Here is a 22,520-nt window from a genome sequence, read left to right as displayed (position 1 = left end):
TGTCTTCCCTGTCTTTCTTGTGCTGCGCTGTCTCGAACTTCAGAAGCCTTATGGGTATCCTTTCTAACCATGTGCCAAAGCATACATTTCCTCAGAAACACCTGAGGTGCCAGGGAAGGCCACTGTAGAGCTTAATGTGCTTGGCTCACACCAATTTCTGAATCTTAGAGTGGCATCTGCAGCGGCAGGTGCACATTGTTGATCCACTGTGTTTGTTTACAACAGAAACGCTCACGTGTTTCCATTTCTGGCCCCTGGTAGCTCTGGCAAGTGGCTATACATTCAACTTGGGCACGCTTTCTCAGGCTCTGATCAAAAGGAAGCTCCACACCGTTGTCATTCGATTTGGAGCATGCTAGAAACATACCGAACATACCGCAAGTATCAAGCTTTTTTGTTTTACCTGGTTTGAAATTGCTGGATAATCATATTATATCCAAGGACAATGCTGGAGAACATTTTAGTAGTTTGAATACGTGCACATGCTTGCTTAGCATAAGATTACACGTGCATTCATACACATAAAGGAAACACGTACTTGCACTGATTTCTCCTCCAAACTGGGTTGCCAATCCAGCAAGGATCTTGACCTGGACCTACAAAAGTGAACAAGAAAGTTAGAGCCAGCGCTTGTGAACATCAACTCCACGAAACAAAACGGTGGTGAAAAGAGCTGCTGACTGCATGAGGAAAGACAAAGTAAGCTCTTTTAGTGAAGCTGCCACAACTCTCTTAAGCTCCATTCCTTTAGTGAAGCTGTCAGAACACTTGACTCTTAATGGTCATCACTGCTACTATACTTAGCGAAGCACTCTACTGCCCAACAGTGATTACTTGCCCATAGGGCTACGTGAAGCACACATTAGAATGATAATCACCATTATTGTGTACTGAAAGTATTTCTCAAAAGTAGGCTTGAGAAACTATGAGAACTCAAGTAATGTGGATACAGCTGCGCTGTTGTACTGCTCCAGCAACCATCTCCTCGACAATGTAGCCTTTTTTTCGTTTACTCCCTACCCAGACATTTTTGCTTACACTGCTTCGCACCAATCAACGTGGCAAGCTTCAACACATCTATTTTTCGACATTATAAACTTTGGTGTTGACAACGCTGCCATGTTTAGCTAGTCGAGAAATGATACACAAATCTTGCCACTTTTTTTGAAGTGCTCAACTTCCTCCAAGTTTCAAAGCCCTACTTGGCCATCAAACAGCAGCACTTCCAACCTTGAGTACAGTGCACTGGCAAAACTTGAATGTCACAGCTAATAAAACGCATACAGGCCTTGCAAGATGTACAACCTAACACTAGAAGATATACCTCAGAAGAGCAAGTCAACTAGTACCACCTTGACATGTTCCCGTGAAGCCTAGGACTTGACGAGGTCCATTTCATTCAATTCACCGAGTTTTCTTGCACAGGCACTCATCAATACCTGTTACACTCGCCAATACCTTTTGCACCTGAGGCCGATCTCACATACCTTCTGTATGTCGCCCAAAAATCACCCCTAACCTAACCTCATGTCTTACTACAGGCCTTCCTTACTGAATGTAAGAAAAGTGCAGTCTATTTGTTGTAAATGTAAGTAAGCAGTGCTTGAAAACAGCATAGTTGGTGTAGCTTCATTGTAGCTATGGCAGGCACAGTGCCACACGACGCTAATGGAAAACAAGGAATACATGGGACTCATTTAAAAAAAATTACTGCCTTCACTCCTCACCCTGTCACCAACGTGCATGATCCACTCACTAGCAACAAAGTGAAGGAAGATAAGTGACAGTGACGGCTGTTCACTGGCTACGAGATGTAGCCACAGGAAATTTCTCAGATCCCCACCCCCCTCACTGAGTTTTCTTATGGTAAACTTGAAGATATGCAAACATTGTGTTACAGACTGCTTTGCGATATGCAGCTTTGCACCGGTGCTTTCAAACCTATTTAGAAAATGTTTGTTTTTAATCTGGCACCAAGTAAGAATGATCTATAAAAAGATATAGCCACGGAAAACATGAACATGTGTCAAATGAAGGCTGGTGTAACATCTAATCAGCCCTAGATGTACCGTAATTTCCGGTCTATAAGTTGCACCTTTGTATAAGATGCACCACACTACAAACAACAGTTTTTCCGAAAAAAAAAAACAAGAAAAACATACTGTATAAGTTGCACTGGTGTATAAGACACACCTGTTCGTTCGGTAAGCGATTTAAAAAATTACAGTCATGTTTCACTCTGTGAACGCGGGTCACGCGCAAGCATATGGGTGCCATATATTTCCTATAGAATTGCGATAGCAATGATACAGACACTCCAGGTGCATTTCTGCCGTCGTGGTTGCTGCAATGTTCCATATAAAGTTCAAGGGCAATAACATCGTCCCCACGCGCTGTATGCTGTATATGCGAGTGAAAGCGTGCAACGGTGAGCCAAATCTCGCACAAGGGAGGAAAGCGAGAAGGCAGCGCAGGGAGGGAGGGGGGGGTGGCTTGACCTCTAGTAGCAACTGGGTAGTTTGCACAGCGGCGTGCACCGTATCTTGAAAGGTATCTGCAGATGCTACGACTTCGGGGTCAGTCGACTCGCGGTTGGCTTGCCGCCGCTTACGTTGCTGTTCCGTCCTTCTCACACGGTGCTCGGGAACTCGATCACCAGAAGAACGCGTACCCAGAATGCACACAGAATCCGTAGCAATTAAGTCAACCCAGCGTGCTTCGTGTAGCCATAACATTGAATCCGATTTTGACGGCAGTTTTTTTGGGGAAAACCGTACACAAGTTGCACCGTTCTATAAGACGCACCGACGAAAAATTCAGAAAAAAAAAAAAAACGCATTTCATACACTGGAAAATATGGTACTTGGCGAAACTGCGCCCCAGATCTGCAGGCACTTTTTAATCCCTGTGTGTATTGCGAGAAGTCACAGCGGGAATCACAACCATGCAAGTATGACTAAGGAAGAATAATGAGAAATCTTACCGGTGATATACTGGTGTTGAGTGACTCTGTAATGAGAATCAAAAATTGTTTTTAAAGTAAGATACGCAAGACACGTGATGAAATAATGACCGAGACAGTGATCAGCAAGCACAACCCGTACTTGATTCGCGGCCAGCATCAAGAATCCTCCGAACTGTGGAGACGAGCATCTGGGTCATTTCGTCTTCAGAAAGAGGTCGCGTGATGTCTGCCAAGTTGAGTTGCCGGAGTCTTCGGCTTTTTCCCTGCCAAGATGAAAAGAAGGAGAGAGAGAGAAAAAAAAAGAAAGATGGAGGACGCTTAAGCTTCGAAGCGTCTTTAAGAGTGGAACACGATAGCATTCAAAGATCCCTGACTGTTTGTCAGGCTTCCCGGCAACTGCAGCTTTCTTTTTTTCTGCACCTTCGCCTCGGAACACCGCTGCCGTAGGCTCCCTACGCTGCCGAGAAGGCAAGCGCCATCTGGATGGTGTTTTTGCAAGGAATACCGACTGGGGAGCGCTGCTGTATGAATGGTAGAAATGCTGGAAAAGGGGTTTGTGTTTGAGTTTCCGCCGTAACAGAATTATGTTTTCTCGTATATTCGAATTACAAATCGATACCTGTAAGTTGTACTTCACAATTTTTTCTGACACATTTTAGTTTGAGAAATTCAATTAGTTTACCAGCGCCTCTGCGCCACACGGAGGGCCTGCGTGGTTCGGGATGATTTTCCCTGCCGGTCAACGCCGCCAATGCCGACACCAGATTTTCTGCAACGCGGAGCCCTTACACTATCGCGTTAAAAGATGGGTGAAAGTAATTTTAGGATACTTCTAAAACAAAATTACATGCTAAAAAAAACAGTGAATAGAAAGATAGTGAGCTACCTCAAAGCCTGTGGGGACAAGAACCGCATTCTTGGCCTCTTTTTTCTTGGCGTCAGCTGTGGTTCCACCTGGACAGATGCAAGGTGAAAAAAAGAAAAAGAAAGGGGCTGAGAAACTGAATTTTGGCCTTGCTGTAACAGGGTAATGAGTGAATTTTACTTGCCTCGTTGCAACAGACTGAATCTCTGGGAAGTGCACAGATTTTTAAGGAACACTATAGGCAACACCAAAATTGTGCTGGACCACTGATTTTCTAAAAAATTACCTAAAGGAAACGCAGCAATGGTGGCTACATGCGCTTCTATGGTGGCACTTCAATTGGCACAGATATGTTGATAATTGCAAGAAATGGCTCAGCTTGGCTAATTGCTTAGGACATGGTGCGACTACTACAGATATGAGTGCCCCTTGCGACAACAAAACAGTAACGATGGACTGCTGAAACGTTATGTGCTACATTCTCAATGGTACAGTAGAATTTTGTTAATTCGAATTCCCAAGGGGGACCAAAAATTTATTCCAATAAAACGGAGTTTGGACTAAGGAGAGCCCCTTTAAATCTAGCGTCCGATAAATTGTGCGGTACAGGGCGCAAAACCAATACCGTCACAGGGCTCGCATCAGCAGGCGACACATGCCGGAGGAAGCCTAGGTTCTGTATAAAGTCTAAGTGAGACAAGATCGCGCCTTGTGCGCCATTTGAGATTGGTGTGAGGGTGAGCCAAAAAGGATAGTGGCTTCATTTGCGCCATCCCAATGTTGGAGATGTGATCAGACTCCTCTCTATCCTTCAAGGCTAAAAATAACTTCTCCATCAGAACACATGCACCTTAATCCCTCCATGTGTCTCTCTTCAGAGAATACGGGCTGGCTTGGCCCTTACACTTTCAGTCACTCGAGCCTGGGGTCAAACACCTGAAGACCCAGCAAACTGTCCAAAGTGTTTTGCTCCAGTTTTTACAGCGGACATTCATCCCCTGTTGTGGCACTGCCAAGGAATGGGGGATTCTTGAGATTGGATGTCAAGAGCTGTCAAGATAGAAACGGATCAGAGAGACAATTACAGGTGTTGGCTCATGGACAACAAGTTCGCTAGGCCCCTACTGCAATTTCTTCACGAGGAGGGCCTCCATGCTTTTATTTAAATAAACATCTAAGCCGCAAGACAAGCTTTTCAGGAAAAAAGAGAGTGGACTGAACCAAAGGAACTGAAACTCGCAGCGCCAGAGAACAAAACTTGGAGCATTGCACACAAATCAAGTTAACGCCAATATGAAACCTATGCTTCCTGTCATTCATATGGTGAGTGAACAATCAGAGTGCTAGATTTCTTCTTAGTCTGTATAAAACATTACGGACTGGACAGGTGTGGTACTGTTTTGGAACTTAAAAATCAATACGAGGGCGGTCCGATAAGTACTTAGCCTCACCGCGAGAGCGCGACGCTATCGCATGAGACATATACTGACGTTGAGTACGCTCTCTTAGAGGGACACATGCAAAGGTTCAGTCGAATCGGGCTCGCGGTTTTGTTTTTGGCCGCTTGAGGAAGAGGAAGCAGGTGATTTTTCGTGTGTCCGTTAAAAAAATGGAAAAAGAGCAATATCGGTCGGTGATTCGATTCTTGTTTTTGGAACGGAAATCGCGCAGCGAAATCAAAGAGCGACTGGATGCCGTCTACGGTGAGTCTTCTCCTTTGATGGCAACCGTCAAAAATTGGTTCAACGAGTTTAAACGTGGTCGCACGTCGGTTTTTGATGAGCCTCGCCCAGGGGCCCTGCAAACGGCTACCACGGCCGATAATGTGGCAAAAATCCATGACCTTGTATTGGCAGACCGCCGACTGAAGGTGCGCGAGATAGCTGAGACAGTAGGCATCTCAAAAGACCGCGTTGGTTATATCCTGCATGAAATTTTGGGCATGAGAAAGCTGTCGGCACGATGGGTGCCACATTTGCTCACTCCGGACAACATGCGCATCCGTGAGACCACTTCAGAGCATTTGAACTGTTTAAGCGTAATCCGAAGAAGTTCCTGCGTCGTTTTGTGACCGTCGACGAAACGTGGATCCAATGGTACACAGCAGAGACCAAAGAACAGTCGAAACAGTGGACTGCACCAGGAGAACCTGCTCCGAAGAAGGCGAAGACTGTCGCATCGGCCGGAAAGGTGATGGCCACCATTTTCTGGGATTCTCAAGGTGTGATCTTCGTCGACTACCTTGAGAAGGGCAAAACGGTGACAGGACCCTACTACGCCGAATTAATGGGCTGATTCGACACCGAATTGCGAAAAAAACGGCCACATTTGGTGAAGAAAAAGGCGCTCTTCCACCCTGACAACGCGCCAGCTCGCACCTGCGCCGTCGCCACGGCCAAGTTGGTCGAACTGGGCTACGAAGAGGTGCCCCATCCAGCATATTCTCCAGATTTGGCCCCGAGTGATTTCTTCTCGTTTCCCAACTTGAAAAAGTGACTCGCCGGACAAAAATTTGAGTCAAATGAAGAAGTTATCGCCGCCACAGGAAGCCTACTTTGCAGCTCAGGAGAAAACATATTTTTCTGACGGGATCAAGAAGCTTTAGGATCGCTGGGTCAAGTATATAGAGTTGAAAGGGGACTATGTTGAGAAATAAATCGACACCATTCCAAAATTTTCGTTTTTCTTTTGAAGGTTAAGTACTTATCGGACCGCCCTCGTACTTTTAAGCAGTAAAAGACCGCAACTGAATGCTGAATATCCCTTGCCTATGCCACAGCATTCATAATGTCCCCATATGCAACATGGCTTTAGTAGCGGTTTCACTGTAGATCTGGGTCTTTTTTCTGCAGGGAATGTCCGCAAATGCTCCTGGGTGTTTTTTTTTTTTTTGTTTTTTTGTTTTTTTTTTTACATTCAAGCACAATGGAATGCCTTCTTTATTAATCAACAGTTGACTGGTTTTGTTCAAGACTCCACAATCGCAGAAAGTTGCTTTGGGATCTCAAAAGTAATGCTGCTACCCATTTCACAAATTTACATTGTTTTTCAGCTTGCCAAATCTTCATGAGAGACAATCTCTACGAGTTTACAACTTTCCACATGTTAACCATGAAAAGAAGCGCGAACACAAATCAAACACAATGAAAATGAGATTGTTTGCAAATGCTACTAAAACTGATGACGATGAACTGAAGCCGCTGCCTTTTCTTTCTGTGTTCCTGTTCATCTTCCTTATTGTGAGTAAGCAGAGTTTTAGGGTCTTGGAAACATCTCTAGCAAACACAACAAACATGGCCTACCTAGGAGTGTCTGAATTGTCTGCTTCGGCTGCGCTGCTTCATCTGTCTGCATGGCCTCCTCATCTTGCTGCTGCTGCTCCTGTGACGTGACAGAAGATTAAAGAAAAAAAAAATGAAGAGGAAAATCATGAGCATAAAGCAACAGGTGTGATACATTTGAGTAACAAACTGCACTACATGTCCAGGGGCAGCATCTTGCCCTCCCGATCAACAGACATGGATTGTTACTAGGGAGAAAAGTATGCCTTAATGCCATGGTAGAAAATTGTCTGCTACTTAAATACCTTGAGCTGACATCTAGGATTTTTGCACAGAAATGCATTTCACATGAGCTCCTCTGCAATTTACATGTTATGTTCATGCTCTCGTTCATTAAAAAAAATTGTCATTGTATAACATTCTCTGCCCTGCATAGAGAGTCCAACTCAAGTGGGCACTGTTTGTGCCAGCATTCTCACCTTGGCTTTGGCGATCATCTCCTCAACTCCCTTGCCCAAGCCCGCGGCAGTCATCTGAGTCGAGATAAGTCTTGCCAAGTGCTTGATCTGGGTTTCTGTGCCCGCTACAGCAATGGGAGTGTAGGATGCTTGGAAGTGTGCAGGCATTGTCTCTGGCAGTGAAAGCTGATGGAGGCAAGAAGAATTCATGGCATCAATAGAGCAATCACTGCACCATCTAAACAAGGGGTACAGAACTAATCGACCACAAAAAAAATTTTAAATGTACTGCATTGCGAGGGCCTTCATTTTGGCACCCTTGATGTTGTAAAGTAGCATAAGAGGGTTTATTGGCCAGTTCCTAAACTTCGATACTATGTGAGGCCGACGGTTAAAAATAACATTCCAACTGTGTCGTGTTGGCGGCGAGCAGCGCAGGCTATTGAATACCTTTGTATTCTGCCTATTACTTTTCAGCCCTATTCACACTCTGTTCAGCAACCTTGGAGATGAATTGCAACAAGTGCTTGAGGACCATAGCTAATATTGTACACATGCACAAATACTCGAGAAAGTGGATGGAAGGATGGTTGTCGTGGTAGCTTAACTGGTAAAGCACCACACATGTAATGCGCAAGATGTCGGTTTGGCTCTTACTTGCGGCATGCTAGCTTGTCATCCACTTTCATTTCCCTTTACCTTCTTATTTCTACATTTCAACTAGACATGACATGCACTTTAAACTACACTATCTCTAGTTTTATTGTCTATTTCTTCGTATGGTTGTAACAAAAAATTTAGCACCTTGGATCCTCTCAATCTTCTTGTTGATTCCACACGTTATGAAAGCTTGTGGCAAAAAAGAGGAAAATGGGCTCCCTGCAAAAGGGCCAGGTGGAAAACACTCACCATGCTCACAAGGACGATGTCAGTCACGTTCACGGTTGTCAGTCGCGGCACCAAATCTTCAGCAGTGATGTCAATGGCTGTGTTGGTGGCTGCCTTCGATATTGTTGAGGTGTCTTCCTCTTCCTTTTCTTCTTCCTCTTCTTCGGCCTTTAATGAGGAAACAGAACTTAAAATTCAGAACAACTGCTGCATAAAATTAGAGCTGCTTACACTTGTCAAATGCGCCACAGAGGACAAAAGTTTACCGACAACAGTTGTTGTGACAAAATTAAATATATTGGTGCTATATGTAGCTGCCTGGCCCAGAAGAGGGAGGTGCGCCCTCTGTGACACTCGGAGAAGAACAGGCCTCTCAACTTCAGGCTGTGTCATTAGGTTTTCACAATACTTCGTAGTTGTGTATAAGACACCCCTGACCTATGAACCTTTGTCCCCAATAGAACACTGACAAAACAGTTGTACGAAAACTTCAGTTGCAGAACTGGGCCCAACAGAGCACAGTCAAAGCAAATTAATCTGTCCCACTGGTCCTTATTACTGCAAAGAATAAAAAGAAAAAATAATTCGCAGATGTATACCAATCTGAGCAAACCGATACAACAAAGACAGTGAAGCAGTATAAGGGAGTTCTAAGTACTATTACTAGGGTTATGTTTGCTGACTGTTTTAGTGACGATTCCTCACTGATGCCCTAGTCATATTCATACGGAGCTCCTATGCAGGCTGCATTGCTGACCATGTTGTCCCACCACTGGAGTTATTCTAACTCCTAGCTGACCTCCAACATGGAGCCAGTAAAACACGACACAAGAAACCAAAATTGTGGATTGCTGGCTGAAAAAACACCGCACAGAAGCTGCTGCCTATTCATGAGAGGTATACACAAGTAACTTTTACTTAATAATCAATGATAATTAGGTTAGAGACAAGAGGAGAGCAGTGTGGATCAGAGAGCAAACTGGGATAGCGGATATTCTAATGGACATTAAGAGAAAATTATGGAGCTAGGCAGGCCATGTAATGCGTAGGATGGATAACCGGTGGACCATTAGAGTTACAGAATGGATACCAAGAGAAGGGAAGCGCAGTCGAGGACGGCAGAAAACTGGTGGGGTGAGGAAGTTAGGAAATTTGTAGGTGCAAGTTGGAATCAGCTAGCGCAAGACAGGGGCAAATGGAGATCGCAGGGAGAGGCCTTCATCCTGCAGTGGACATAAAAATAGGCTGCTGCTGCTGCTGATGATGATTTAAATACATTTGTGATGATGAATTAAGTTTCAAAATAAAAATGAGGAACTTCGACGCAGGTTACATTGCTGGCTTGATACCGAGCAAGCCGCCTCATATCAGCCTTCACCTTACGAAAAGGGCTGTGAAACTCCTGACAGGTTCACTGTAAAATACCAACAATGCTCACCTCAAGTTTTATTCGCTTGACACTTGGTGGTGCTGTGGCACTTCCAGGTGTGGCTGCTGTGCCCTCCTCGATGAGCCGTGCTCGCTTTTTGATTTCTTCTGGTTTGGGCATGCTCTTTGAGATCTGAAACAGTGCGGATGCACCAGGCACGGTTGAACATCTTCCCAAAGCAGTGGCTATCACTCAAGATGGAAAGCTGGAAACACAATCAAATTTTCTGAGTGCCATCACCACTTTCATTGACTCCTGTCACGAAACTATGGCAATCTGTTTCTGTTTACCTAAAACAGTTGACTCACTTGTCATCATTAACGAAAATAAAAAAAATAAATATAATCACTCTGCTCTGAGTGAAACTGAACAAGTAAAGGCATTAGCAAGACGCACTACTCCTCGCATGAAAAAGAAAATCGTCATCCATATTAATTCTTCCTACAGTTTGGAGGATCTAAATTTTCTCTTTCATGAACTTTCCTCCTTCTTGCGAACTTCTGCAGAATCGATGTGCCACAAGTCAAATTAAGCCAAAGAGCTCAGACCAAATTCAGCTGAACTTGGTGTTAAATCAACTGAATGTGCGATCCTATCCAGTGTACACCCTACACCCTTTGCCAAACATTCCACTGGTTCAAAATGAGAGGAAGGTGCCTACACAGAAAGCACAGCCCTTCAACAGGAACTGACGTAGACAGCAGACTTTGAGGTCTCTCTACCAATTAGTCCTGAACGTAATTGTAGAGATCTGTCATATTGCTGTGCCAATTTATTCCAGCTCAGTTCAAACATGCTTTGGCTTAGTCCAGAACTTTTTCATGTGTTTGCACCATGGCTCTACTGCAAAAATTTTTTTGTCATCTTTCTTAATGACAAACATTCTGGTAAATTGTAAATGTGCGATTAAACTTCTCAACAAAATATTCTGTTTACTGCTTCTGCAATTAAAACAATTATCTAAGGCCTTTTAAAGTGACCTACTGTTGCTGGAACATCACCCTGTGCATGCAACAAATTACTTGAGAAACACAAGTGCTTACAAATGGTTTTGCCAATATTCTTTCTGTATCAACTTTCGCAGAGGACAGGTGGACTTTGGTGTAGACTGTGCTTATTTCAGCAAAATCTGTCTTTAACATCGAAATAGGTACCATACCTCCTGGGGTGTTGCTCCAAGGTCAGTTAGCAGTGTGCTAATTTGGCCATGATAGTCAACAGCAGCAGGGTGCTTCATGAGGATTAGTAACTGAAGCTGGAAACAAAAGACGTACGTGAAGGTTAGCCTCAGTCATAGTTTGCTTTTACTCGTTGCTGAACATGCAGCATTACTACAACGCTATAATGACTATGATGACCTGGTTCTAGTCAAACTCTCAAAGATAACATAAGAAAGCACATGGACAAAGCCTGCTATACTTAGCAGCATCTTTGCTTGTTGAAAATTTAATATAATAACATTATGAGAGAAACGACAGGAAGTTCAATGTGAGAGGAAGGCAGTGAGTGTTCCTTCATTACCTTGAGATGCTTCCGTACACTGCTCACTTGGGACTTCGCTAATGTCGGTGGCAGGTTTGCTGAAAGCCAGAAAGTAAACATGCCAGCAAATTGGTGCTTTCAGCACACAAGTGTGCATATGTTAAGCCGCGACATAACAAAACAAAAACAAAAGTATTCCAGACATCAACATGTTTACCTAGGTTTCACTCTGGTGTGTTTGATCAAGCTGATCACAAGTATCACAGATATCACGATTTTGGCGCACCAATCACTGCCTCCTGGAACTGGCAAATGTGTTGGCTACTAACATTAAATTCTGCAAAACACAGGTGGTCCACTTCATTACAAAACCTGCTCAAGCTGCAGTTTAGCTTCAAACATTGGACTCAAATGTCCCCTTAGATTCATCAGTTTCGATGTCGTTGGCTAAGCTAATGTTTCACAAGTAACTTTTATTGCGATAGCAATTGTATGGACACTCCAGGCGAATTTCTGCCGTCGGCGTCGCCATGATGTTCCGTATAAAGTCCAAGTGCGATAACATCGCTTCCGTGTGCCTTATGCTGTAGATGCGAGAGAAAGCTTGCAAGTGTAAGCAGAGAATGGTGGCTTTATGCGGAATGGTGGCTTTATGCGGTCGGAAGTGAGAGGAAGACGGAGAGGGTGCACGCCGTCTTCTCATGTGCGCGAGGGTGTAGCAGGCACAGGCGCACGCGCTAGGAGGGGAGGGGGGGGGGGTGAAGGGGGCACGTGAGTGTGCATCTCTTCTACTCCAGCTGCGGCAGCTGAGCGCGGCCGCACACATCTTATGTTGGACGCAATCTGCGGTTGGTTCGAAAGCTAGCGAACCTGAGATAGCTCCTGGCTTCGTGTGCGCTGCCTTCTCGCGCGCCTAGTTTGCGTTGAAATGAGAGGCAGTACGAAGGGGAATTCACTCGCCACTGTTGCTGCTCTTCATCATGCCAGCGTTCTGACAAAGAGTGTCTGCGGTCATCGAGTAAGATGTGTTCATGTTTTGCCTGTGCGCCCGTGAGAACATTCTTGTTAATTTAGTTAGTAAGCGAATCTTTACAGCAGTTTATGCAGCTGATAAAACGACTAACCTTACTTCTCATAGCTGTCTGATAATTTGCTGTCGCAATTAATGCTTTGCCTTTCGGGAAAAACTGTGATATTTTTAACACTCACCACCACATGTACTAGCAAAGTTCCAACTGTATTAGCATGTCCTATATGCCACGTAACACCCATAGAAACCACATCTAAAATAATGGGCTTGAAGTGAAGTGAACACTCACCGTGAAGTGATTCTAACGCCTGGATGACTCTTGACATGAACTCTGACCTGTGCTTTGCGATGAGCACAAGAGCTTGCATACAGGTCATTAAGTTGATGCTGAAGTATCGGAGAGAAAAGAAAAGAGTACATGGCGCTTATAAATGATGCTGATCTCTCTCTTCATTTTTTTTCTTATAACTATGTAAAAACCAGGAGTTGATCTTACACAGCAGAGCTACGAAGTTTAACAATGCGACTGTATGATTACACATCACTGATGTACTGAATTTTTATATAAGCCTTTGTGACATCAGCACACAGTAAAATCGTGCCTCCCAATGCACACAGTTCCAAAATAACTTATCTTATAACAAAAAGGTACACAATTAGAAGTGTGAACTGCTACCATAGTGTAGTTCCTCTCCTGATGTGCTCACTGTACGATAATGACCAGACATATTGAGTCCAATTCCAATATACACATTCTTGTTTGATGAAATAACACATTTCATACACTGTCGGTTCATTCAATTCATATGATCAATGTAGTAAAGAAAAAAAAAATTCCAGCAAATGATATCACCTTTCTTTGCCTTTACACCACAACCCAAAGGTTCTGGTGCAAGCAAGTTAATGTGTGCACAACATGTTGAGACGCACAACATGTGAAAACGATAACTGCTCGGCACTGGAGGCCGCCAATGAAAAAGGTCAAGCTAAATGTCTAACAGCTGCCACAGTTAAATGCATCTTTAAGCCAAATGTAAGACTAACTTAAGCTGGCTTTAATTAGTATAGGGAGTACCTTGAGATGTGCGGTGTCCCATGAAACACAACAAGTGCATCAAAAACTTGCTTTGCTTCTTCCTCAAGCTTTCGAGGCTTGATGAACTTCAGCATCAATGGAACATCGTCAAGAGCAAAATCGTTTGCTGCTTTCTTTGGACTGTCACCATCCTGCATTGATGTGATTGAATACAAAAACAAAGCAAAATCAATTACCAGGAACATACAAAGCCACCTTCTGCGAAGAAGGGCTAACATATTTAGTAAAAAAAGATAAGGGAGGGTGGATTCATAGCCACAACACTGCTACACTGCGTTAATCATGCTACGGAAAGACTTGTCAAGGCCGAAATATTTGTTTGCATGGTGAAAAACTAGGAGAAAACAGATTAAATGGAAAAATATGTCATAATTCACTTTAAAGGGACGCTAAAGATAAACACCAATATCAGTTTATCCTGTTTAGGTACTCTTTCAAAACTCTATTTTCGTGAATTCTGCAGTAATAGGTTGATTTTTTAAAGACAAAATGAAAGTCAAAGTTGAATTTGTTTGAATTTCACGGCAGAACGCCAGTGCTGACACATCACTGTGAGGTCACAAATTTGAATGCATCTTTTAGTACTTGGCCCCCATTGCGGGCTCAGTAAAAGTTCTCGACACTTGCTAAATTCAGTTATTGGCTTCTTTAGAATAAAATTTAGCCCATCTTTGCCAATAAACGATTAAACAGACCCGAGCAGACGAGTTCAAAATCCATGACGTCACGGTGAGGTGGTGCGTAAACGTAAAAGCGTTGTTGCCATCGATCTGTTGTTCTAGCGTCCTTTCTGGTTTACAAAGCCTCTTGTCAGCGTAAATGTGGCATTTTTTTTGGTATTGTGGAAGGGTAATTTACAAATACTGGTCAAATTACTCTTCTCTTTAGTGCCCCTTTAAGCATTAACATTGGAACAAAAATAACTCACCGGGTAAGTTTGCAGTATGACTAGCATTTCCATAAACTTGATGGTATGAGTCCGGATACTAAAATGGAAATATGAAAAGACAAGAAATGACTCCTTTTGCAGTTGCACATGTGCAAAGATTTGCATGTCGTGACCTTTAGATCCCGTGCAGTAGGATCTGTCACAATAGCTCAATGACAATGACATCCTGTTACTGGGTAAAGTATCATAAATTTATTTCTCAGTAATGAAGGCTGTAGTCTGACGAGGTAAAATACACAAGTAATTGTTTTTCCACGATCCTGATGCATGTTAAGGAATTGAATGTGGTTTCATAAATGTAATCAATAAGCGTAATACCGCTGTCACACGGGCACCTGCGAACTCCGTTGAACATGAAACTCCCTAATGGAGATTTATGGCAATGGAGTTGCGGCGGTGCTACACGGCACAGTGCGAGCTTTCGACGGGCACCGCATGGGACAGGAACGGCACTGCTGTGCTTACTTCCCCGTGCAAGTTTTCACATATATAGTCGGCGTTAAAGTAAATTATAGGTAGTTAAAGTATAGGCGCCGGGATCGCTCATTGCGGTGTTTCTCGCCAGGAGAGTTTTGCTGTACGACACGTGCGGCTCGCGCGCGCATAATCAAACGAAATGGCGGAACACTTTCCCATGCGGGATGGCGAAGCATGGTGTAGAGAGTACAGCCGCTCATGTCCTTAAAAACAAATTGAAAGCTCTAATTACGTTGTGTATAACCAAAGGCAAAACAAATAATAATGATAAAATTTGTAAGTGAGCCAGTTGCGACGATTTTATTAACATGGTTTTCTTCGCAGCTGTAGCTATCTGGGAACGAGAGTACTCCGTCCAGCCGTAATGGTCATTGCCGAACTCCCTTCGCAAAAAGCTCCATTAAACTCCCTTGGCGAAAGGGAGACTGTGTGACACCGAGCGCATCTCCTTCCAGATAAAGACGACGGAGTTCAAAGGAGTTCGCGGGTGCCCGTGTGACAGGGGTATTATACGAATCAATTTCATGAACTGAACTCTGGAAAACTGGACCAAATGATGCAGATAATAACTCAATGAATCATCATGAAGGCTGCCAAATGTCTTTCCTGTGTTATGCATCACAATAAAGCATTTCACGTTTGTTTTTTTATAGCGTAATTGACGTCTCTACAACAAAGGTATTTAAAGTCAACAGTGCTGCTCATCACAGGTGATGAAATTGTTAAAATTAGGTTCTCTATCCCAGGAAATGCATCTCAATAAACCAGGCTGCAATGTGATCTCATCACAAATTGCAGTTAAGTGATTGACTAAATAGATGGTGATCAAATAACACTGAAAAATAACTTGCCCGTCGTTATCACAATCCAGAAGAGACACTATGTCGTTCTTGAGGCTTCTGATGTATTCCCAAGACGTTTCCATAAGGTCATCAACTTTCTTGGCCTGGCATATCCATCGCAATGCTACCTAAGAAGACATAACAGAATTAATTTTTTTAGAGGCGTCACAGGAACGCATAGCCACCACATTCTTTTCAAACCTGTTAACACTGAAAACCCCGAAAGCAAAATTTTAAACACAAGTGATTTTAAACACAGTAATCTACCTTCACTGTCACAATTCCTACAGCATGAGTACAACTTTTTAAATTTTTTATAATATCATAATAAAGCGGAATCTTGATGAAACAGTAGTAATTAAGAAGTATATCAGGATAAAACAAATGTTTTTAAGCCCTTGTACAGGCCAACTGACGTAATTTGTCTTTGGGCTGCACAAGCGTTCTCTGTGATCCCCAAAGACTCGTATTATCAAGCGTCTGCTGTGTCACAAAAAAATTAATGCATTGTACATTGCTTCAAGGTCATTCCAGTGAATAAAATGCTCTTGTGAGTGATGAAGTTTCACCAGGTGAAGTAAATAATTTCACTTTTAGCCAATGTCGGAGTCATTTCAGTGCTCAGGACAACTGAAATGCAGGAAATTCTATTACGGCACATTTCAGTAACACACTACAGGTCATGACAGCTGTGCAACTTACTTTGTACAGTTGTGTGGTGGCCTGAATTACCCTCTTCTGCACTGCAACTGCTTCATCCCGAAACATCATGCGCAGATTGGCCAAGACCTTGGGGAAGATGTCTGGATCTTGTTTGCTGAAAAAGAGTTAGTCATGAGCACATGCGACAGTGTTACTGCTACTTCACACATAATATTTGACATGAGTACCACCTCTTACCATGCCTCCTCTATGAATCCAACAACAAACTTTCGGATCTCCGATGATCGATCATTTTGGAATGCAAGCATTTCCTAGAGAAGTCAGAAAAAGAAATGCGGCCTTCAGACCTTTTCTGTATTCACTTTCAATGCAAAGTGTCAGTACGTGCAAAATGTAGGGAACACAGAAACGTGCGAATCTACGTACTGCATTATCTTTTCTTTCTTCTGCAACTTATCTATTGAAATTCCATGTGATGTACTGATTACTATGCCATTATAATCTTATGACGATGACACCCCATAATCTGAAGTGCCTTAGTATAGATATGACAACATCAAAGTTAATGCACAGCTGTCCGCATTCCTGTTTTGAGTGGAGAATGACAGTGCGTAGTAAAGGAACACTGGATGACGAGACTGACAAAGATGAGAAACTTTGCTCCGTTATTCTGTTTAAGTGCGTTGTGATTCAAATAAATCGACATCTATGGGTTCCAGGTTTGTTTGAGATTAGGGTTGCTGTCTGTTGGTGTGGCATTGGTACATATTACTTTCAAGAATGTTCGTAACGCGCAATGTAATCTGTACCAATTGTCTGAGGTACAACAGTTGAGAAAAGACAGTCACAATGATGCGTAAACAGCACAGTATTCAGGCTGGTACCTCGAACCTAGTATCCAATCTGTTATTACTGTTTTTCCGTGCTCTGCAGCGAAGAGTTTGATCGCCACAACACAAATTACTCCCCGTTATAATACACATCTGTGCTTTCAGAATGATGGTGCATAGGGCAGTGTGTACACAGCATTTGAGCATCGTAAGAGAGAGCAACACATTACATAAATGAAGTCAATTACTGTCTCACTTCTCGTGTGTCATTACTCTCTAAGTAAACCCAATAGCTCTACGCAGTACAACAGTGATTGCAGCGTATTTGCATTCGTATTTCACACAGATGGGGGGAAATTTGAGGCGTGATTAGCTCAGACTGTTCAGCAAAACATTTCTGATATCTCATCCACTCTTGACAGAAATGTGACGAAACTCACATCGAGAAAGTTGTCGAGTAGGTCCGGCTCTTTGTAGACGATGAGCTCCTGGACCTGACGAAGGTTGTTGACTTTATGATGGTCCTTAATACTTTGATGTAATGCAGAAAGGTTGATGAGTTCAACAACCTGAAATGAGACGAGAGGGCATCGCAAGTTGTCATACGTGCCGGCAGTTATGCTAACGGCTCGACATCTTCGTTTTCTGTGCAACGTTTGTGCTATTAGTGGCGCTTTCAGTCCCAGTTATCCGATAAGACAATTCAAAGAGAACAAATTAACCTCGAAATTAGAACAAACACGCTCTAACGTCACTCATTTCTAAAACTGAACGCAAGCGCATTCATAAAGTGCATGCAGGGTTTGTTACTAAACTTATGTAGTTCTGCAAGTTAAGCGTGTTTTGCAGCGAAACCCCGGTCATGACTCTTCCTGTCAACATTAATGTGTGACCGTGATCGACGTCGGGTGCGGTAATATTGCGAAATACAGCCATATAAGTGACACTTTCTTTCTCAGCGCTGGTGAAGGTATGCGCCAAATGTAACGTAGATTGCACAGCACCAGCTCCTAAATCTCGTCTCCCTTCGCCCACGGTTCAATCTTTAATAGCACATGAGGGTGTAAGTGAAGAAGAAATGCAATGACCCGTTCGCTGGTTGACTTCTGTTCAACTTGTTCTTCGTCCATGAAGAACTGCGCCGCCGTGCTGCGGCGCATTTCAAGCGCCTTTTTCTTGGTCGCCATGCTGAGGTGCGAGAAGTGCCGGCTAAGCGAGGCGAAAACGAGGCAAAGCAACGGCACCGATTACGCGCGAGCAAGTCTACATTCTACGAACACGCAACAGACACTGGTCATTATAAACAAGAGAGCGGGCCGCCATGACGGCTAGCGGAAGTTGGTTGAACCGGCTGAACGGGCATTGGTTGAACAAGCCCGGCTCTTGAGTTCTTGAATGCTCTTGGGGCACACGAGCACACTCTGCGACTGTGCTTTCCGTGCTTTCGCACTTATTTACAGCGCTTTTGGCGGCATCACTTACTAATGCAACCAAAGTGTATTTTCTTAAATGGGTACTAAAATTATATTTGTTTTAATTACAAATAGGTGTTTAGTTGACTACTCTAGCTACCAAAGGTGCTAGCTACTTCAGTGCGCTTCAGTGTGCTCTAAGTGCAGAACGGTGCAGGGGTGTATTCCTTTGAAACAACCAACGTGCAATAAAATACGTAACTTCCGCCAAAGCGAACACTCATTTGTGGCGTCACTGACGTTTGCAACTGCTAAATAACTTAACGTAGGCTAAAAAACTGACTCTTTAATCATAATAATCTGGTTGATGTGTTCACATACCTTAATATTATTATAAATATAATGAAACTAAGAAAAGTAAATTTGTACAAAAACATTGAGCAAAGATGGCGCTGCCAACGTAAGCGACATAAAACTGGAAAAACGCGATTGAGCTGCAGAGCAACAGTGGCAGAGCTCCGCAAAGGTTGCAAGGGTGTTTTAAAGGTTGCGTGCCGTTCTGTTGGCACTGCAAGCTTTATTTTTTCAACACTGCGACACGTGTTTTAGCAGCACACAAGGAGAAAGAATGCAATACGCCCGACGTTTCGCTTTGCTGCACAGATTGTTAATTAAAACATATGATTTAAATCTGTGAGACTGTTTTTGTTTTCAGTAGTGATTGTTCAGGGCATTCTCGGGCTCTGTTCAGCTTTTGTAGGGAAACTTTCGTCGCCTGCATCACACCGAAGTACAAAAAACAAATGAAATTAAGAAAAGTTTGCAACCTTTGGGGCTTATGTTGTCCCCAAACAATAATCGTCATCTACTTGTTTAGAAAAAAAAAAATACTCCAACATATGACAGTACGGACACTGTGGGACATATAATCACGACACAATAACACTCGTAACTGTGCACTATGAACACTACAAGTGTTCATGCATTGTGGTTGCCACCAAGCAACCACCGCGGGTTAAGAAACAAAGAACAAACAAAACGAAACACCGTATGATAAGATAACGACATGCGAAAAATGAAAATGTGATGCAGCCATTTTTTTTTTTTTTTTGAGAGATCACCGAACATAGTTGTCAAAGTAAGCGTATAGCTTCCGCGTTCCCCAGAAATCGAATGGACACATGTACTAAAGCACTGCTTTCGGAGTATACTGCCGAGGTCGGTAACGGCCGGTGTTTGATGATGGCGGCAGAAATTATTGACAAGTTTTGGTTGACAGCATGACAGCGTGACGACGATCATGGAGGACGCGAGACAGAGCACTTCGACACGACACGCGCAGCGGACTATACCCACGAAACACACAAGCAGCTATTTGATGTCTAAAAGATGTCTTGAACGGATAATTCAAAAGTCTAATAGCTGTCCTGGTCAAGACATTTTCTAGCCGTGGACGTCTACAGGTACTTCAGTAAGCCCTGCTAACGTTACGCAAAAAGTTGGCTAATAAACATCTCGACAAGAACAACTTCAAGAATTGTGTTAGACGTTCCCAGAATTCTGTAATAACGACTTTGGAAACATGCAGGCTTTTATAAAACATCTTGACAAGAACAAGTTAAGAATTTTATTAGACGTTCCCAGAATTCCGTTATAAATTATAACAGAATTCTGGAGACATCTAACAAAATTCTTAAGCTATAAAAGCCTGCATATTGTTTCCGAAGTCATAACATATAATGGCTTCAGAAACAATATGCAGGCTTTTGTAGCTGTCTTTAAAGCAGTATTTATAGATTGTCATTCTACAGTGACGTGGTAAGCAAAATTATTGGTCACTTCTTCCGCATACCATGCATCCGTATGCTAGCTTCATAGTACACATGGTACTATATAGAAGGGAAAATTAAATTGAAGCATTACATTATATTATTTATAATAACTTGCATAAAATTGTTTAACATATATCAAATGTGCAATATACATCCAAAGCAAATGTGCATAACATGCAGAAAAAAAATTGCCTGACCTTGTGAGAAAGAAGCTTTATTGAATAATAAATTAAAGGACATGCAGAATTATTTTACAAAATTTTTTAATACAGTAGAAAAAGTGACCACAGAAAATAAGATGTAGCTGCAGTAACCACAGCAATCCAGGTCCCTTCCCTCTTGGATACCGCTGGCTGCCCACAGAAGTTCGCTCTGTAATACAACAGTGAAGAAAAAAGTGAGTAAGCCACACTTGATTTACAATAAAGATGTGCGATTCGGTATTTCAAATAGCAACATATGTGCCGTTGTTTTACCTCGGTCACATTTACTTTATAAATTTAAGCAATACTTTCTCTCAAAACCTTATGCTGTACGATGACGTTCAGAATTATGTTGCAGATATTATATGAAAAAGCTACTATAGAGTGAAATTAAACTGGCAAATGGTTTGATCCACACACTACTTGCAGTAGGTCATTAGCAGTTAGATGGTTTGCAAACAAATCTCTTACAAGAGTATGCTACTTTTATTTTAGTAGTGTTGGTGGGTTGTAGCAACAGGTGGGCTTAGCCTGACAATCAAGGCCGGCAACTGCTCCTTCCGAGTGTCTCTTACAATATCCCTGCGGTATTGTACCACATGTCAATAAAACCATTCTCTTCTTAAAGGGACCCTAAACCAGGCGCGGATCCAGGGGGCATGTCCGGATGTCCTGACCCCCCCCCCCCCCCCCCTCAGATTTCTGTATCGCCCCCTCGCTGATAGGGGGATGTTCCTGTCAAAAAAAAAAAAAAAAATATGGCCACCAGCATTCTTCAAAATTATTTTTCGTGAGTACCAGTGGTATCAGCCATGTAGAAGTAAAGGTAGCTCGCTCACAAGCTTAGTTGTACTCCGTAGGGGTGTGATGTCGCGAAGTTGCCGTTGTTAATTTTTCTCATGAACACCTTGGACCTCCTGACGCCGGCCGTGCCTTACTCGTCCCGTCGGTGGCGTCGAATGAACGAGGGGACGTCCCTTTTGCCAAGCACGCCGATGTCCGCGCGAGCGCCTTCGCGCCTGATCAACTTAGTTCCGCATTGGGGTGTCATCGGTTGCCTCATTTGCTGTCATCGGTTCCGCGACCAACCTGCTTAATGAAAGAGATCTCTCGCTGAAGTGTTCACATATAAATAATAACTAACAGCTAAACTAAGAACTACGCATAGGCAACTTTTTTTTAACTGTAGCACTCATTGTGATCACAGTTACACGTTAACAATATACAGTACGAGCACAGTACCGTTCGTACGCTACAAGTTTTTTATTGTAACTTCGCAGTTTTATTGTCGTACATTAAGCATAGGAAGCTCGAAGCCGCCGGATCCATTTATCTGAGTGGGCGTTCTCGCGGAGCGGGGCGAAGCCTCGAGCAGCGGCTGCGAAGTGGGGGAGCGGGACGTCAGCGGCCAACGCCAGCGCGCGGGCCTTGGATGGCGTCGCGTGGTTAGAGAAACGGGAGCGGATGCGCGTCTTGTGTAAAAGGATGACGTCGCGTGGGAAACAAAACATGAAGACGCTGGCTCGCATTCACGGCTACTACGCCACATCGTTCTTGTAGGTGGCGTCGTGAGTCTTCATGCGCGGTGATTCGCATATCGCAAACAACCAGCGTAGTGGTTGCCGCGTTGAAACGAAGGTGTCTCAGCCGAACACAAAGAATCTTCTTAAGGAAATCAAGGCGTCCCAACAGAACTCCAAAGACGGACCCGTGCTTACGCATTTATAACGAACCTGCGACAGACCATCCCAAATTTTATTTTAAGAAACAACACAGGTTGATATACCGGGTGTTCAAAATTAAGCTTTATGGTTTTCT

At 43.3% G+C, this 22,520-nt stretch overlaps 1 protein-coding gene across 1 annotated transcript; it reads right to left on the bottom strand.

Annotated features, from left to right (window-relative positions):
* Nucleotides 1-410: 410 nt before the first annotated feature.
* LOC119435870 (symplekin-like) lies at nt 411-18,608 on the bottom strand. The gene is made up of 18 exons (XM_037702573.2): nt 18,344-18,608; nt 17,696-17,824; nt 16,663-16,736; nt 16,465-16,579; nt 15,772-15,890; nt 14,423-14,480; nt 13,474-13,625; nt 12,688-12,785; nt 11,408-11,466; nt 11,046-11,141; nt 9,896-10,018; nt 8,479-8,625; nt 7,591-7,755; nt 7,133-7,211; nt 3,852-3,919; nt 3,105-3,228; nt 2,984-3,009; nt 411-596 (listed from the first exon to the last, which is right to left on the bottom strand). The coding sequence occupies exons 1-18, from the start codon at nt 18,440-18,442 to the stop codon at nt 426-428; spliced, it is 1,902 nt and encodes a 633-aa protein (XP_037558501.1). The 5' UTR covers nt 18,443-18,608; the 3' UTR covers nt 411-425.
* Nucleotides 18,609-22,520: the final 3,912 nt, after the last annotated feature.

The sequence above is a fragment of the Dermacentor silvarum genome, unplaced genomic scaffold (assembly GCF_013339745.2).
Source record: "Dermacentor silvarum isolate Dsil-2018 unplaced genomic scaffold, BIME_Dsil_1.4 Seq97, whole genome shotgun sequence".
Lineage (NCBI taxonomy): Eukaryota > Metazoa > Arthropoda > Arachnida > Ixodida > Ixodidae > Dermacentor > Dermacentor silvarum.
This window is presented reverse-complemented; position numbering and strand designations above follow the sequence as displayed.